Source organism: Rissa tridactyla, chromosome 6, assembly GCF_028500815.1.
Source record: "Rissa tridactyla isolate bRisTri1 chromosome 6, bRisTri1.patW.cur.20221130, whole genome shotgun sequence".
Taxonomy (NCBI): domain Eukaryota; kingdom Metazoa; phylum Chordata; class Aves; order Charadriiformes; family Laridae; genus Rissa; species Rissa tridactyla.
The window spans coordinates 24,216,434-24,235,129 of record NC_071471.1 but is presented as its reverse complement, the minus strand read 5'-3'; the positions used below and the strand labels follow the sequence as shown (position 1 = coordinate 24,235,129).

Here is an 18,696-nt window from a genome sequence, read left to right as displayed (position 1 = left end):
ACTGTTAACCTATTTTATATTTGTTTTCAATTTTAAGACAGACATCATCTGGGATAATAACGACTGATGTGATACACTGTAACACAGAGGATTTTTTTTTATCTTAGTGTGTAATGAGCAAAAAGCTGTATTTAAAAAACTCAAAACATTTTAAAAACAAGATTACAAGATTAAACAAAAACACAGTAAACTCTGCATGCATGCTTGTTGACACAAAGATTGCCATTGCAACTACTTTATACAGTGAAGATAAACCTCTTTAAATATACTTAAAATAAACAGAACTAGATAGAAATAAATCTACTGAGAAATGCATTATTCTTAAATATTTAAGGTGATAATTTTGAAGTAAACAATGATATGCATAAAATATTGCTTCAATTTCACCCAGGTTTATTAACCATTTTATTAAGTCTGAATTTGTTACAGACTTAAAGCAGTAATTCAACCTATTACATATATTAAAATAAACCCCACAGCACATGTCCAGATTAATAGTAATTACTTTGGATATTTAGGGAAAAGGCAAAGTCAGAGGCAAATACTTAAATATCTGTAAGAAAAAAAAATAAAGATCACGCAATTCATATAAAAAGATGATATATAGGGGATTTCCACAAAAATGAAACGTTTTCTCCCACTTACAAAACATTATAACCAATACAATGATGATAAAGAAACTTCTATTAACTGAATTTTCATGAAACCACAATTTAACATTTTTCCCTAGATTTAACTAGTACCTGCTTTCCTTGCGATATTTAAATTATCCATTTTGTTTGCTTTCTAGATTAGTCAGCTAACCAGTGAGATTGTTTACACCACTAGTTAACTGATACCAAATACGTGTCTTTGTACCAAAAGCCTCTGGATTAAAAATGCATGTGTCTGTGATCTCTAACAGAAATATAAATAAAAAAAATATTAATGTGGTTAAATTTTAACACTATGGTCGTAGGAATCATGTACAGAATATAATACAGCAACAGAATTAGAAATACAACAAAACAAGATTTTCTAAAGTCATAAAGAAAACCTAAGTTAGAAATGTTTAGTATAGTGTGATGGCAAAAGCACATAGCAAATGCTTTACACGCAATTAATTTTAGATTAAAAAACAGAATACTTTCTAAAAAACTCATCAACTGTGTCTTTGTATACAATATTACTTAGAAAACAAATTCTTTATCCTGACAGCGAACTATGCAGCGTATCAGACTTGTAGGTGAGGTCGCCCTTTCGAATTAATCCATTTATCTATGCAAAAAACATTAAATAAACTGTATTTAGGGTATAATCTGCACCACCACATTTCTATGCTCTGATACAGTTAACACTCAAATCATACCAGATATATTTGCTAATGTAGCGTCTCTCTTTTTTTCATTGTAGAAATACCTGCAGTAAGACTGACCATTGCCACCTTGTACAGAAAAGAGCATACAACAAAACCACACTGTTCTTGTAGCAGATAAGCCAAATAAATCATGCCATGATTGACACGTTTCATTTTTTTGTATGAGCATATGGCATAAGACATACACTATTTCAACAAGTTCAACAGAAAAAAAAAACAACTTCCAGTGTTTTCATTTGCCTATTCGCTGGACTACCCAGTCCTGCTGGCAGAGGGGACAGCGATTATTCTGTTTCACCCACAAGGACATGCAGCAATTGTGGAAGGAATGATTGCATTCTCCCCAAACCACTGAAAGAGAAGAAAGAACATGTTCCAGTCACCCTCAGCTGTCCAATCAACACCTACAGCATGGTCCAAACCATCATTCTCAGATGTTTATAACCACCGCAAGCTTTAGAGACAAAATGGGTAATCACATATTTATCCATTGAGATTGGATTATTATAGTCTTTCTCATCAATCCTTTACTTATTTACAATTACAAAAAAAGAAACGCACGTATTCTCACCTTCTCGTATAAAGTGACACAGTTTTGTGAATGTATAAACACATTTGTCAGTTCTGTCCAAGAAATAAGTGCAACCACCTAAGTTATTCAATTTATCTTCCCCAGTACCAAAATATACCAAAATATACTGACTGACTATCACGCAAGAGCATATCAGCAAATTGTCATGTGAAATGCAGTGTTTAAACTTAAATGTGTGATAATCAAAGGAGGCCCATTTGATACAGTACATAGCCTCAGAACAGGATCTTAGACCGGGACACAGGTCTAAGTCTATAGGCTACAATTGTTTCAACACAACAAAAAGTGCTGTCTGTTGTCCACCTACTCCTGAATAGTATTGGTTACTTTGCTTTTTTCCCTTATTAGTTCACATTTTCCCTATTAGAATACAAGCGTACCAATCAAAAGTGCTGCAAATGATGACACTTAGCAAGCCAGTTAAGATATCTGGAACAGGAAATTCCTGTTCTCATTAAAACAATCATCAAAAACAACAGTGGATTAAGTTTGAGACAACATACTTCAAATCAGAAAGAACCAGGGCATGAAAAAGTTTACCACTGGTTTAAAAGTTGACTTAAAGGTTTAAAGCAAACGCTTTGAGACAATTTTCATTATTTTTGATTTAAATATATGAGAATTAAGTTAAGATTTGCTTTTGCATACATTGGTATGCAACTGAAAGTATGTTTCTGTTTAAAGAGCACTATAGCAAACTCAAGTGATTCCACTTTTTCAAATAAAAAGTAAACAAACAAGCAATTGCCTCTGCTATGTCTGAGTTAAGACTGGGAAAAATACCACTTTCTAACCCAGACACGCATTTATTTCTGAACTTTTTATGGTATTACCACTGTGTCTTCTGGCATGCATCTCAGAAAAAAAAAAAAAGGTAACCTTTTCCTACCCACTTCAAAAGGGTACATTATCATCTCCTCAGTTACGCTCAGGGTGAGAGAAACTTAAACCTCTCAGTTGCGTATGTGTTGACTGCAAATTTGAAGCTATTTTGTCCTACAGCATGTCTAAAGTCAAAACTAATTTTATTAGTGCTCAAAAATAAAGCATAAAGTATTACTAATGTAAAAAGATGACACAATGAAGAAAGGAACACCAGTTTACTTTTGTGCATTAATAAAATCACTACTCCCTTCAAACTTTAAAATGCACCCTACTGAGAGAAGCTTCAATTGAAAAACAAGCGAATGATATCACTACATACCAACACAATCTTCTTGTTTGTTTTCAGCTTGACATCTAAGACAGGCATCTAAAAGTAAACAAGAACAAGACTCAATTTGATTCTCAGGATTCCATCATAAGAATAGGTTTGTCAGAGGAAAATATAAACTCTAAAGCCAATTTATAAAGGTAAAAATCCCATGTTTTGATGTCTCGTTCAGCCCTTTAATATTAAATAACCCCCTTCTAAATTTTAAAACAGTGCACATGACAATGAAATATATATCTGAAAGAGATCAGAAGGACTAAACTATCCAACAAGTTTTGTTTATTTTCCATTGCTTTGGTATTTTCATAACTTCTGCTCAAAAAAAGCCTTCTCCATTTTGTACATATAACCAGCAGATTTGTGCCAAGGCACTCAGGCATATTAAGACCAGAGCAAGCACAAAGCCAAACCCTAATTACAGGACTTTGTTTTTCAGATGTCAGCATCTCCTTTTAAGGAAATCATTCACAATTTTGATTTTTTTAGGCTGTACATCTCTCACCACAACCTCCACCTCCTTCTACTTTTTATATAGCAGTTTTCCTTAATAAGTACCTGTATGTAATTGTCACAAGAGTCACATGTACATGCAAATCATCTTTATGCACTCCAGTCTGTGGCCATAGGACTGGATGGCAGGTTCAGGACTTAATAAGACAGAGAAGAGACAACTTCCAGGCTTAGTACTGTGCCACATACATACAGTGGAAAAATGCCTTTGTTTATCCTTTGCCCTGACATGGGCTGCCGTAGACATTTGTGCACGTACCACGCACAACAGAAAGTGTTCAATATTATGGGAGCAAACACATCTTCAACTCCTCCAAAGAAAAGGTAATGGAACTCTGAAACAGTTGCCCTTTCCTCACTGAAACAAAAGTAAGACAGTAAATAGTTTCCGGTTCTCTGTCTGTTCCTATAATGTATATTTCCACAGCATTTAAGGGCCAAGCTGCAGGGAAGGTTCAGGCAAACTGCTTCAACTTGTATTGTGCTACATCAAAGCAAACTGATCTGGGGCCACCACAATATGCAGGGCAGCACGCTGTGGCAGACCAGTAGTCACTGAAAAAGCAGCTTTCCTATCCTAGCTCCAGACTTGCAGTTTCAGACAGAGAAGAAGCATTTCTGAGGACAGAAATGACTGCAACTATACCAAGTTAAACTGTCCCCACCCCTGCTTCACAATCCTAAGGGTGTCAGTCTGAAACGTTAAGCAAATCTAAGTCAGTACTGCTGCAATCCTGCCCTTCCCACCTAACCCCTGCGTTTTTGCTTCCTTCCCTCATGCTTCTGTGGTCCAAAGAGTTACAATAGTTGGTCCAAGGAGTTAAAACAGTAGAAAATTAAGGCAGCTAACACCTTCTTCCCTTGCAAAAAATCAAACAAACTTTCAACAAGTGCCAGCTTAAGTCTGGCACTGCCTCCAACTAAGGTTACTGCAGACGCAGTGGCTCTACAGGAGCCAGACGGGGTCTGGCAGCGTCAACATGAAATTGCTAAACTGAAAGTCAGTAATGATCAAGTTTCACGTTTTAACAATGTGGTTTGTTCTCAAAAAAATAGTTACCAGATTTTTCTGATAGTTTCAGATAAAAAGTACTCCCTTGGTCTACTTATGAAAAATTATAAATTAACTTTTTTTTTTTAAAGTTTTATAAAAGCTCTGGGTAAGATTTTTTTCATTTAAGATTTTTTTTATAGTGCCCTGTAACAGGCTAGCTAAAACAGGGAAATACATTTTTAAAATCAAGGTTTACATGGCAGATGAAGCCAATTTCATATTTCCAGGGTCTCTATTGACCATATAAAAGCAGGCAATCTTCATAAGATGCTTATGCAAAAGATGTATCTCCCACCGTTTCAGTCTGGGCTGCATCTTTTTTCCCCTCTAGTACACCTTTTTGCCTTTTCCACAGAGCGTTCTCAGTAAAAACACGTATGAGAAATGATGGCATTACGTATTTTGCCTCATTTCTGTTAAGCCCAAACCAGATGCTTCCTGGACCTACAAAACAAACGTGCTCTGGATGGAATCCTGGGTCATTTGTCATGCCAGACTGTACCAAGCCCAACTGAGGGGACCGTTATGCCTAGGATGACTCGGCACAATAATAAAAACAGGATCTAGAGATACAGTAGAAGAAGAATTTAAAGGATTTTCAAAGACCCAAAACAAATATCGTATTTGTAAAAGATGTCAGAAAACAGTAATGCCAGTCAACGATGAGGCTGCTTTCAAAGAGATTCTCCAGATTCCAAAACCGGGTAAACTGACCCCTTAGATTTCGATAGATTTTTTTTGGTGCATTCACATGTGTTAAACTTCACGAGTAATTAAGAAGCTTGGGTAGAAGTGTCAGAGACTCTGATTAGCGGATTTCAAATATGAGTTTATATGAACATCTACAACTGTTTCTTCAGGAACAACCCGCACACAGCAGCACCACACACTTTGGCCAGCCCGGCCGTACCCCAGCGCTGGCGGAGCTTGCCAGCAGGCACCAAACGGGCTCCACGAAAAAGGCGCCTTCGCGGAGGCCGGGGCCGCCCGCCCGCCTCCGGGCCCGAGCACCGGCTGGGCCCGCCCGGGGAGGGCCGCTGACCGGCGCGGCCTCCCCCGGCGGGAGGGCGGGCTGCCCGGGCCCCCGAGCTGAGGCGAGGGCAGGGCCTGCACTCGGGGTGCCGCGGGCCGCAGGGCCCTCCTCGCTTCCTCAGGAGGAGGAAGAGGAGGCGCGGAGGGGGCAGCCCCCCCCTTCTGCCGGAAACCGCCTCTCGCTCCTCCGCCCGCAGTGCGCGGGGAGGGGAAGGCAGGGCGGCGGGCAGGGCGGCCCTGCGGCCCGCGGCGGCGGCCATGGCGGCCGGGGCCTGCCTGGTCCGGCGCTTACCCATGACCTGCACCCGGCAAATGGCGCAGGTGTCGCACTCCACGTCCCAGCTCCACATGGCCACCGCGTTCCACTTCTTCAGCGAGAACATCTTGTCGGGGCCGCCCGCCTTAGATCCCGCCGAGCCCGGGTGCGAGTGGGGGGCGCCCGCCTCCTCCCCGTCCTCCACATCGGCCATGGCGCAGGGGCGGGGACGCGCCGCCGGTAGCGCGGGCCGGCAGCGCCCCCCAGCGGCGGCGGCGGCGGGCGCAACCCGGGGGGCGGGGGCGGCGTGAGATCCCAAATACCTGCTCGAAGTCTACGGTTTCTAGAGAGTGAAATTCAGACTATAGACTTGGACTCAGCTTGAATTTGATAAAGGACAAAAAAAAAAAAAAAAAAAAAATCAGCGGAAAATAGGTATAAGAGTTGTGAAGCACGAGGGAACTAAAAAGCTAAGAGGGAATTTTAAAGTGTCTGGTTACATTCAAAAATAAAAGCATTTATGTATACAACCACATAGGTCTTAAAAACTGGAGCTTCAAAGTGTGGATAAGAACAAAGCTAAACAATGCACATACTTATTTTAAAAGATAATAGAAACTTGGATTTCTTCCCTAATCTTTACCCAAATAAAAGTACACAAAATTGACTTTTCCAACATAGTGCCCTGTCTCTTTAAGACTACTTTAAGGTAAGTTTGTTAAACAATGTTTATATCCATGTACAAATTAAACTATAAAGATACAATGTTCTATTTAAAGTTAGGACAAAGAAATTCATGGAAGTTGTGAGAGCTAGAGTTAGAAACAGTCCACCTTTCTTTGCCTTTTCTCAAAACCTACCAATATTTCTTTCACCTGCACCGAAGTTCTCCTGTCCCATTGCCAAACAGATTGACCACCTTCAGAGTACCGACTGTGCCCAACACTAACCATTTTCTCAGCAGCTTTAGATTCATGGGCAGCACTTATTTTTGTATGTAGTCTAGAACATTTCTATGGCCATGTGCCCCGAAACATGAACATACCCCATCACACGGCTTCAACAGGGAGGATCAACAAGACAGTACGGATGTGCACAGCCCACAGCATGTCACCTTACCTTATCCACAAAGCGAAAAACTACATGCAAATTTCTTGTCTAGCCCTGGATCTGAGCCTTGTACACATGTGCACACACCCCCACACCATCACACCCCTTTCATTTCCCATTAGTTCATTGCAATTTATCAAGTCTCTGACCCCCCTGCAGAAATCTCAACGTGTCCACGTTGGTTTTGGTGGTTGGGCTGAACTTTGAGCATCAGTTTGCGAAGCGAAATGATTCCAGACAATCACACTTCCATTGCTGCTGGAAGCAAGATCTTAAATGCGTGTCAGCTCCCTCTTAAAAATAAAACTTGCATTTTTACTGTGCAGTGCCAGAACTTACATTAGCAGTGAAAATTGTAGAGCAAATTTGATACAGGTACCTTTAACTCTGTCCATATTGCTTTACAGAAATAAAATAATCATTTCACAACTAATAGTGTTTTCTTGATTATTTTACCACCTGAAGAACTGTATAAAAAAATTTCAAGCCGTTTTGGAGAACTACTGTCCTGGCACTCTAGAACTCATCTGTTCCCTACAGACACACATGACATTAGCGATGTCGCATGTGGGACAGTGGAACAAAATGTGATAGGTCTTTCAGTGAGTTTTCCTGATGTACTTTGTCGCTGTTTTCAACTGTAAATAAAAACTCATTATTTCAGATTGGGCAGGGGAAGACTGCATTTGCATATCTCATTCAGACTTTACTGACAATGTTCCAAAGCAAGTGTCTAAATATAGGAACTTGAACTAAGTTCTTTTTAGCCCATCGAGTGATGGCTCAGCTAGAATTACAGCTGCTGAGCCAACTCCGTGCTACAGAATGGCAAAACCCAACCTGTTTGGCAACTGTGGATGGGCATGTACATAATAGTAGGTACCCAAATTTAGAATATTGTTTTATATGATACAATTTATAATCAATTAAATTTCTGCAATAGTTTCACAGTAAGGAAGCAGTGTAATTCATCAAGGACCAATCTGGATGATGACTGCCTCAATGTCAAATAATACTCATTGAAAGCTCCAAGTGTTTGACACGCAACTTACACCTGCCATAACACAGTTCTATTTTCACACTCCTAATCCCATATCAAATGAATATACAGATGCATCTTTACCTTGTAGGAACATTTTCATATACTATGAACCTTTTTAAACTCTGAGTATTGCACAGACAGTGGCTGGAAGCATGTTCAAGGCCTTTCATAGATTTTCACGAATCTTTTGAGAATGGAGACCTGAGTTTTGTTCTTTTTTTCTTTCTTCTTTGCTCTTACAACTTTTTGAGATTTTTTTTTTGTTGTTTTTTCCACAGCTTGCTTACTCTGAAACATAGAATCGAAGATTATTTTTACTAATAACAAAACTGTTATGGAAATGTCAGTTTTATGATAATGCAAAGAACAGTTATGTAAGGATTTGTGTATCTTGGCCAACTAATGCACATGCTGGATTGTAGTATTACACATACTGTTTGTTCTGTCAATAGACTAACATATATCAGAACACTTAAGTACTGCATCAATTTATCTGCCAAGGAAAATAATTGAAGCATAGTTCTGTGCCAAAACTATTCCTTAAACTCTAGATCACCTATGCCTCTCTGTGCTGTTTTTCCAATAGGAATATGCTAAACAGTGCTATTAATGGCCTGTACTAATAACCCTGTTGTGGCTATAGCCGAGACCTCGCTGAGGGCAGGCGGTGGGGCTGCAATAGAGGAAATAGCACTGTATCGGCACACTAGCTGTTGCCTGTAGTCAGTTGTTCTTAAGGTTTTACTGAAGATGCCCAATGCAGTTGCCAAAATGGAAAATAGACTTGAAAATATGCATACATTGAACATTTGGAGATTTGAATGAGTATTATTTGACATGGAGACAAGTCAGAATCCAGAATTCATCCAGAATTGATGAATTACACTGCATCCTCACTGTGGAATTATTGCAGAAATTTAATTGAAATTTAATTGATTATAAACTGTATAACATAAAAATATGTACAGTTTCTGTGAAAGAGAAGCGTGATGTGGGCATCCAGAAATAAAAAATAAACCAAAACAGAAATTTGGGAAACATACTGTGTTTGTGGAATAAATTGCATATCACTTTTACACTGGGAGGATCTCACTGGAAGGGAGATAGAAGAAGTCCCAGAAATATATTTCTACCCAGAGTAGCAAATGGAGTTTAAAAAAGTCTGTCCCCACCATTTTCCCTGTATTGCCGTATACGTGATGCAATTTGGCATAAACTTTATAGAAATCCAGGAATGAGTTCAAAGACAGAGAAGTACCAGTAATTCAGATTCTTAAATGCACTGTGCATTACTCAATAAGTGAAACAAATGGACAACACGACACCTAATAGATAGAAGAGAAATTCTTAAAGAAGTTTTACAGAAAGAGTTAATTACTTCTGCATGGGAACCTTTCTGCTTTAATGGGAAAACCCTGTCTACAAGAGACTAAATATCTACTGACTTTGCTGAGCTGTTTTAATTAAGTCTAAAGCCTTGAAACTTCTCCATTCTTCATACCGGACCCAGGCTCATCCATCTCCCCTTCTGAGACAGAGATTTAAAGCCAATGACATAAAGACCCCAGACTACTTCATCAAATTCTACACTAGATTCTTGTTTGCTAATTGTTTTACTCTGAAGTAAACCTCAGCTATTACTATTCCCCTGGACAGTGCGGATTTTCAAGTCAGAAGCTAGTCTCATATTCCATTTATTAATTTTTAAAAAATTAACTGTGAAGATAAAATTTTTGCATGTTTTAACTGAGGTTAGCTGTTTGAGAATGGAACTGCATTCTGAACTGAAAACCAAGTTATGTTGTTTTGCTGTTACGAGGAGGCACGCCCCCTACTGATTTTGAAATATTGACATCTCCTTTAAATTCGTGTGAGGTAATGCAGTTTGACTTAATATTTTTACCCTCTCACTGATACTTGGAATACGCCTAGTATCGGGATAGACCTCATAAGCTACTGTTAGCAAATCATAGAATCTTCATGGTTGGAAAGGACCTTTGAGATCATCGAGTCCAACCATACACCAAAAAAATCCCCCCTACAATCTCTGTCATTAGAGCATGCCCTGAAGTGCCAAATCTAGACATTTCTTAAACACCTCTAGGGATGGTGACTCAGCCACCTCCCTGGGCGGGCTGTCCCAGTGCCTGACCACCCTTTCAGTAAAGTCATTCCTCCTAATATCTAACCTAAACCTCCCCTGCCGCAACTTCAGACCATTTCCTCTGGTCCTGTCAATATTCACCTGGGAGAAGAGGCCAACACCCACCTCTCTCCAACCTCCTTTCAGGTAGCTGTAGAGGGCAATGAGGTCTCCCCTCAGCCTCCTCTTCTCCAAGCTAAACATGCCCAGCTCCCTCAGCCTCTCCTCATATGACCTGGTCTCCAGACCCCTCACCGGCCTGGTAGCTCTCCTCTGGACATGCTCCAGCACTTCAATGTCCCTCTTGTCCAGAGGGGCCCAGAACTGAACACAGTACTTGAGGTGAGGCCTCACCAGTGCCGAGTACAGAGGCACAATCACTTCCCTGCTCCTGCTGGCCACGCTATTCCTCATATAAGCCAGAATGCTGTTGGCCTTCTTGGCCACCTGGGCACACTACTGGCTCATGTTAAGCTGGCCGTCCACCAGCACCCCCAGGTCCTTTTCTGCTGGGCAGCTTTCCAGCCACTCTTCCCCAAGCCTGTAGCGTTGCTTGGGGTTGTTGTGACCGAAATGCAGGACCCGGCCCTTGGCCTTATTAAACCTCATACAGCTGGCCTTGGCCCATCGATCCAGCCTGTCCAGGTCCCTCTGTAGAGCCTTCCTACCCTCAAGCAGATCAACACTCCCACCTAGTTTGGTGTCATCTGCAAACTTACTGAGGGTGCACTCAATCCCCTCATCCAGGTCATTGATAAAGATATTAAACAAAACTAGCCCCAAAACTGAGCCCTGAGGGACACCACTGGTGACCGGCTGCCAAGAGGATTTCACCCCATTAATCACAACTCTCTGGGCACGGCCAGCCAGCCAGTTTTTAACCCAGCGAAGAGTACGCTTGTCTATGCCATGATTCGCCAGCTTCTCCAGGAGAGTGCTGTGGGGGACGGTGTCAAAGGCCTTACCAAAGTCCAGATAGACAACGTGCACAGCCTTCCCCGCATCCTGCCCTCCAATCCAAAAAACCCCAACAAAACAAAAACCAAACCAAACAAAAAAGGAAGGGAAGTTGCACAGAAACTTGTCTTATGGAAACTCCCTTTACTCATGTGCTTAAATTACTGGAAGGTACTGCGTAAGTGAAGTTTATCCTCTCATCATTCACACTTGCAGACATTATGTCCTGTGTACCACGTCACTCAACAGATTTTTTTGACTTTAACCCAACTTTCTACTTTGAGATTTTGGCCAAGATGTATGTATATACAATTCAAGTATATACATAAATAATTTTAAAAAACCCAAACCGAAACAATGACAGAATGGTGTGACAGGAAAGACTTGTCAAGAATCTGAATCAACTACTCAGGAGGAAGCTAGGTGAATTATTTTGGTTGTTACAGAAATCATTGTATGTTTTGCATTCAAAAAAGTTAGATCTTTTATGGAGTTTTTCCAGCAGTACTGTAACTCATGCTTGTATTGTTCCATTCATACAGCTTAATGCTTTATTTAAAATCTCCTACCTAGGACCAGGATTATTTCTGTCTCAATTTTAAGATTCTTGCAAAATCAATCAGATAATCTGCATCGTGTTTGGTCTAATTTATACTAGGGTAAATCAGCAAAATAAGGAGAAAAGGTGAGAGAAGGAAAGGTACAGGACTAAATACAAGTTGCAAGGTAAATGATGAGCTATACTGCATCATTATCATACGGAGAAAACGCTTGTACAAACCTCTCAGCTTACACTGTCACCCTCTGGGGTGTCAGTTCACGACTCGAGATGATTAAAATGCCCAATTATTTGACAAAGCATTTTGACAGCTTCTGGCATCATTTAAATACTACTTAGTTACAGAAGCTACAGGGAAGTACTCCTTCCTCTCGGGTGTTTAAATTTCCATTGCTACACAATACATAGCACCTTGACATCCCCCAGCGTGGAAAGGAGAGAGCGAATTGTATATACTTGCCCTTCTTTCATCAGGTACTCTAAAGGTCTAGGGATAAAAGATGCAACATAAATGTCACGTCCGAGCGCTACTGTGGATCACTTTTTATAGGGGAGTTTCCCCTCTTGTTAATTTTACCTCTGTCGACTGCTTTTTGCCATCTGATGAAGGCTTGTTTCTCTATCACCTAGCAACGACATCGCAGTGTCTGGGAGAAGCAAATGCTGAGCAGGCGGTGTTAAACCCCTGGAGCTCCCACCCCTGAGCTTCTTCTCCGGCCGCTGAAGTAACCCTTCGGTAGGTACGGTGTCCGCACGCTGAGCCGGGAGGAAAACACTGCGGGACCAGCAGTCGGGCTAGCTTTTAAGCTTTCTGTTATATATACACACACATCCCTCAAACATCATCTTCTCTCCCTGCTCCCTGACAGTGGAGTGTGTCACTGAAACACCAACCTGGAGCAAAGCAGGGGATATCTTGCATTTCTTAGGAAACCAGAGCCAAAATCTTCTACACTACTATTTCAGAGGAACCAGGTAAGAGATTTTTACCTTTAAGTCTTGAATTCAAGTCACACAGTAGATTTACTTTGGCTGTTCTATGATTCTCTCAGTTCTTTTTCCTTGTGTAGGAAGAATGACCAAAAATAGAGGATTAAAGTGGGGAACAAAATCACAGTCCCTTAAAGCAAACTAAATTGTCTGACCGGATTTAAAAAAAACATTAATTAATGTTTCTAAGATAAGAATAAAAATTTATATCCTCTTCAGTGAACAGTAAAACTGTTAACTAGACTTTATATGAAACTGCCACAGCATTTGCAATAGTAGTTATGCTAAAATAATTATTACCTCAAACAGTTAAAAAGCTTAGTCATAAAATTCTATGAAACATCGTATTAAAATTTATATATGGATGGATTCTGTTATTTCCCATAAACATTTCTTAATGTAAAAAATATTTTAAAAGCAATTCAGTAAGGTTGTCTAATATTTTTTTTTTCCTTAAAAAAAACAAACAAACAAAACATTCTTACAAAGCACATGCATTTCCTGAACACTGCAGCCACTTGATCTTTTTAAACCTTATTGGGATTGTGGAGCAACTGATTATCAAATTTCTATCCCTGATTTAGGTCATAAAGTGACTTTTTAAACTTACATTTTAAAACTAAGTAATTTAACTAAATTACAGTCTATATTTCCAGTTCTTATAGCTCTACTCTCAAAATCTGAATTTTTTTTTTTTTTAAACAGCTGCCTATATTCTTTAATCTCAGGAAGAGACAAAGTATTCCAGCAGCAGTCTCATCACAGCTGAACACAGTAACACTGTTACAGTCTCCTTACTGCTATTAAATGATTTCTGGTTTATTTAATCTGCATAAATCCTATAAATATTAAATATGCTTCTTTAACTATTTGTTAACCTTACGTAAATTGTATGTATTTGCCCATTCTACTGGAAGTTGTTCTTTTTGTTACTGGGAGCTGTTGCTTATTGGGCTAATTTTTATTCCATATGCATGCTCTTTTAAATGCAATACTGAATCAGTCCTTATCACATGTGAGTTGATGTTGCAAACTTTGTATATTAAAATACATACAAACGAGCAGGAATTAAAGATAATGTATTTTAAACACTTAATTTTCTAGATATTATTAATTCTGTTCACCGTACATAGTCTATAGGGAGACTATATGAAGATAAATACATATGCTCACCTACGTATAGGCTGTAAGTATGCATTTTCTCACTATAGTCACTTGCATGTATGGTGGGGGACAAAGATGTATAGAACTGTGTGAGAAACTAGCACATTGATTTTCAAGGAATCCAGAGCCCTAGGAAGAACCTTCTAGCTACAGAGGCCTTATGCACCTATAATTGCTAGCCTGGCCCACAACCTGAAAGGACAATCAGCTCAGAAGCCACAGATCTTAAATGGGAATACCCTTCTCATGTTATGGTGTAGAGAAAACTCAGCTTAATGGAGCTGATAGAGAAGGCAGCATATTAGCAGTGAAAAGAACAGATCACTCTGCTTTAATAACCACAGATTTTTTTTAATGTCCACAGAAAAAAATTTCATCCTGTACTTCCAATTTAATCTTTAACTTCCTCTGCTTTCTGATCTCTGCAAGTGAATGTAGTGACCACTGAGACTGGGCCTTACTACAGCTTACCTCAGAATTAATCAAAATTAATTCCAAAATGACTGGAAGGTTTGCACTGTAACTCCTAATAGCAGCCTCCATACCAGCAATAAAGAACAGGTCAGCTCTCTGTACAAGGAAACAAAACATCTCAAGACATTAAAACACACGTGTACAAAATTATCTCATAAAAATGCCCATAAGCATAGGAGGGGAGAGATGGTGGCAAAAAAGTGCCCAGATTAAATAAAGGAAGACGACTGAGAAAAGGGAAGATTATTTTTCCATATGCAATATATTTTAAAAGGTCTGAAAAATTATATAGCTGGTAATGGTACACAGGACAGGTAATGAAAGACAAATCAGTAAGCAAGAAAAAATATTAGTCATATATAACACTAGTAACATAGTGCCGGATATCCTTCAATACATCAGACTAGTCATTCCAAACATTTTAAAAACTGTCAAATTACCAAGGCTTCTACGCATGCTGTTATGCCAAATGATTAACAATCACTTCTCTCTCTCTCCAACCATCAATCTTAGTTAAAATGTAACAACGCTGTAGATGACCATGCAAGATCCCTCTAACTTCATTCTGTTGTTTTTTTTTCTTGCCAACTATATTTATCTATTTATACACAACTCCTGTATGTAAAACTCTATTAATTCAGTCTTCAGATAAACGCTAACATTTTAAGGAGCCAGGCCTCACAATAAACACACAGTGTATCTTAAGTTGTAATTTATTTGTGAGTTATTCTCAAGCAATGTTACAAAACATTTTAATGTCTTGATAAGAAAATAAAATTTAAATAAAAATACATTCAACAATACATCATCATAATACAAATTAAAACTAATGATAATTTACAATCCTAACAGAACTAATTACTGAATAACATCATCTTTCTAGACTAATCAAAATGAAGGCAACTTTTGTTATTAATCATCCTACTTGTACCTAATTAAATTCTAGAACGTCTACTGCATTTTAAAACATTATAAAATGAGAAATCAAATCTTAATGGTCACAAATATTCAATGGTCTCTGTTTTTTTCCTAGATATTCCAGTACCAAAGCAAGAAAAAGTGCATATTTTAAAAAAATGTTGTAAGAGTATACAATTTAATTTTTCATATATTTGACTTTTAAAACAACAGAAAATGGCTCCAAGGAACAGACCCTTTGCCACAGGGTTAATCCACATATAGCAAAACCTAACTTTGACACTCGACCACATTCAACTTTGTTTAATGGCAGCTTTTTATTAATGGCAATTAATCAGACTCTACCTTGGCAAAAGACATTTCTTGGCATTACTATATTCTCCCCTCCCCCCCATTTCAATTGTTGGCAAATAAAAATCCCTTAGAATACATCAAATGTGTAAAAAAGGAAAAGGCAAAAACAGCTGAGGTGATAGAATGATTGTGACGTTGCAGAGACTAGTACTGAATCCTGGATATTCTAAAACAGTTTGTCTGGTATTAAATCAAATAGTTATTCTAACAACATATTCTAACATTCATTCCAAAAGATTTCAATCCTGTCTTGCCAACTTGCTTCTATTACAGAAAGCCTCCCTACAACAGTATAATAAATGTATAGTAATTTAAACAGCTTACTGTTTCAAGCATTGTGGATTTCTATTCTATTTGTAAGTTACATTCCTAGTTAATTTGGCCAAATCATGATTGTAAAAACACCCCAAAATCACCCAACAAAACAACAACAAAAGACTCCGTAGCAAATGCTCCAAAAATAAAAGTACCACATAAAGTTATTATTAAAAATAATATTTCAAGGAGTACCATTATATTTAATACTGATGAAGCAAAGTTGCCACAGTAATACCTTTGCTTCTTCCTGGTTATATACATATATGTTCTTTCAGCATAAACCTAACTTCTCAGATGAAGTGAGCAAAAATTGATTTTACTAAAGTCAAGAACGCCAGTTTAAGATTGTGTTAAGTGGCAAATACAAATCCATATAACTAAAGATATAAAAATATTCACTGAAGCATTGCTTAAAGACAAAACAATGTTGATCATTCAACTGATCATAACAAGCAGATACTACAAAGTATCTAAAAATAATCTGGGATAGTCCAGATATCTAAAGTGCTTTGAGTGATTATAATAGAGATTATTTATTAGATTTGTAGTCAAAAGGTAAGCTGGACCTAGTTATTACTTTTTATAAAAAAAAAGAAATAAAATCATACATGGGATGATGTAAATTGATCAGTACTTAACCACAATCTATTCACATTTAAATTTTATTATCTGTAGGCAAACTTCATTTAAAACGAATGTTGCTACCCTGCATTTCTTTTTAGATTAAGAAAAAATATGTACCTTAAAAAATCCTAAAGAAAATATAGATAGTGGTCTAATGTCATTCCATATATTACTCACCCCAAATGTAAACAAGAGGTACAACATAAGTTCCCTGATTTCTTCTTTAGTATTTAAAAACATAACTAACACTGGTATCTGCTGTCCAGATTATCTGCAGCACACTGCAAGATTTTTGTAAGACTTCAGCTGTAGAGAAATCAAGTCCTGACAACACCTAATACAAGAAAAAAAGTCAAATGAATTGAGCATGAAGCTTCAGATCTTTTCCATGTCATAGTATCTTGGGATTTCTATTTCAAGATCCATATCAGCAGGGCAGGCACTCATGGTAAACTCATGCAAGTTTGCAGTGTTTGTATTGAGAGATGTAATCCAACCAACAAATGCTGTGTGGATTTTCTTCCATTAAAAAGCTTATTTGTTTCGAAAGTTCTTTCTAATAAGACAACAATAGCAAAACAACATTTAGATTCATTCACACCTATTACTTCAAGAACTCGGAACTTCAAGTTCTTCAGCAAAATGAGAATAAACCTTAAGACCAGATTTCCAAGTAGATATTTTTCTATTAAATATTAAATAGATTGTCAACACAACTAGCATTTATGTTCATTCTTAAATACTTTGTAAAAATGCACATAATGAATTTAAAAAAACAAAAACAAAACAAAAACCCCAAAACACTCAAGAACATTTCCAGTTTCTTTTTTCATCCAAGTGTGCGACAGTTTGTTTTGGTTAGGAAACTTTTCCAACAATTGGATTTTCTCTGGAAAAAAATAAAATATTATACGTAAATATTTTAAGGTTAACATCTGCTTTCTAGTTCTCATCATACAATTTTAATTTATTCAGCAAACCTGTATTTATTTTTTTTTAATAATTTCTACTACTACTTGTGAAATTTCGTGATTTGCAGAAAACCTCACGCACTCTCACGTGAGACTTTCTAAATCAAAGTAAATTTTTCTAAACGACTTGGGTCAAATACTAAACTAGGCAAACCAAATCGTGGTTTCAGCATTCTTTTTTTCTGGTGAATCAAGCCTTATTGACGCAAAGAAGAAATCATAAAACTTGCCAGTGGCATTCCACAGATATCAGCCAGGATTGAGGAGAACTGAAAGAATCTGCCTTGGAACAACAATGTCCTCCAAAGAAAAGATTTTTTTAACTTCACCAGAAACAGGATTTACCATAGAGCACGGCAAGTGAATTATAAACAGTAAATACAATGCATGAAAGATACAGTCATGCAGTGTAATCTTTACAGTTTTATGTAATTTGATATTTTAATTATTTCTTAACTGAACTATGGAATTTGAAAAAAAAATTAGAAAGTAGGCAGACAGTTAGGGATAAATTTTGTGTCCACTTCAGATGTTAACTTGCAAGGAAACAGCAGAGGCATTGCACCCACTTATGGGAATCTCAACAGAAAGACAGATGAATCCCACCCCAGAGGATCTTCTAACAACTGGTAAAAACCTGCATTACCACAAATTATGTACCTTATTTTCTCAATTTCTTTGTTTTGTTTAAATCTACCTTTAGCTTAATTATCTCTACCTAAACAAGCCTGGTCTTGTTCTGTGATTTTTTTTTTTTTTAGGAAAATACATATTTATGTATGTCAAAATTACATAAGATACTTACTCACTACCATATTTAGCACTAGACGATCTCTTCTTTCGGTATTTTTCATGCGATTCATTCAGCTTTTCTACTGTATCTATGATCTGTTTAAGTGTATGAAAAGTTGCTACAGAATCTTCAATTGTGAAGTTTGAATAATCATCTGGTTCTTTCCGCGGACCTTGGTAGACTGCTATACTTCCACAAGCCTCTACAAAAATTACCACAATTATCCTGATTAGAATTTTGACAATTAACAAACAGATCTAACTAT

General features: G+C 37.9%; 2 protein-coding genes across 5 annotated transcripts in view; both read right to left on the bottom strand.

Annotated features, from left to right (window-relative positions):
- Positions 1 to 376: 376 nt before the first annotated feature.
- RNF7 (ring finger protein 7) lies at positions 377 to 6,263 on the bottom strand. 2 transcript variants are annotated; one of them, XM_054205446.1, is made up of 3 exons: positions 6,051 to 6,263; positions 3,154 to 3,201; positions 377 to 1,708 (listed from the first exon to the last, which is right to left on the bottom strand). In XM_054205446.1, the coding sequence occupies exons 1-3, from the start codon at positions 6,226 to 6,228 to the stop codon at positions 1,590 to 1,592; spliced, it is 345 nt and encodes a 114-aa protein (XP_054061421.1). In that variant the 5' UTR covers positions 6,229 to 6,263; the 3' UTR covers positions 377 to 1,589. The 2 variants fall into 2 exon arrangements, with proteins under 2 accessions (XP_054061421.1, XP_054061422.1); XM_054205447.1 differs by having other exon boundaries at positions 1,652 to 1,708; positions 6,058 to 6,263.
- A 5,131-nt stretch (positions 6,264 to 11,394) lies between these two features.
- The window catches only part of RASA2 (RAS p21 protein activator 2), a 52,294-nt gene continuing 44,992 nt past the window's right edge, over positions 11,395 to 18,696 (bottom strand). The window contains exons 23-25 of one of the 3 annotated variants that reach the window (XR_008466991.1): positions 18,444 to 18,633; positions 14,451 to 17,556; positions 11,395 to 12,886 (exon numbers count right to left, since the gene is read on the bottom strand). Coding sequence is in view for 2 of the 3 variants with exons in the window: in XM_054205392.1 (XP_054061367.1) it covers positions 17,526 to 17,556; positions 18,444 to 18,633 (221 nt within the window). In the remaining variant the exon portion in view is untranslated. Of the gene's footprint in view, positions 12,887 to 14,039; positions 17,557 to 18,443; positions 18,634 to 18,696 lie in introns of those variants that run through there. The other 2 variants (XM_054205392.1, XM_054205391.1) reach the window with 2 other exon arrangements.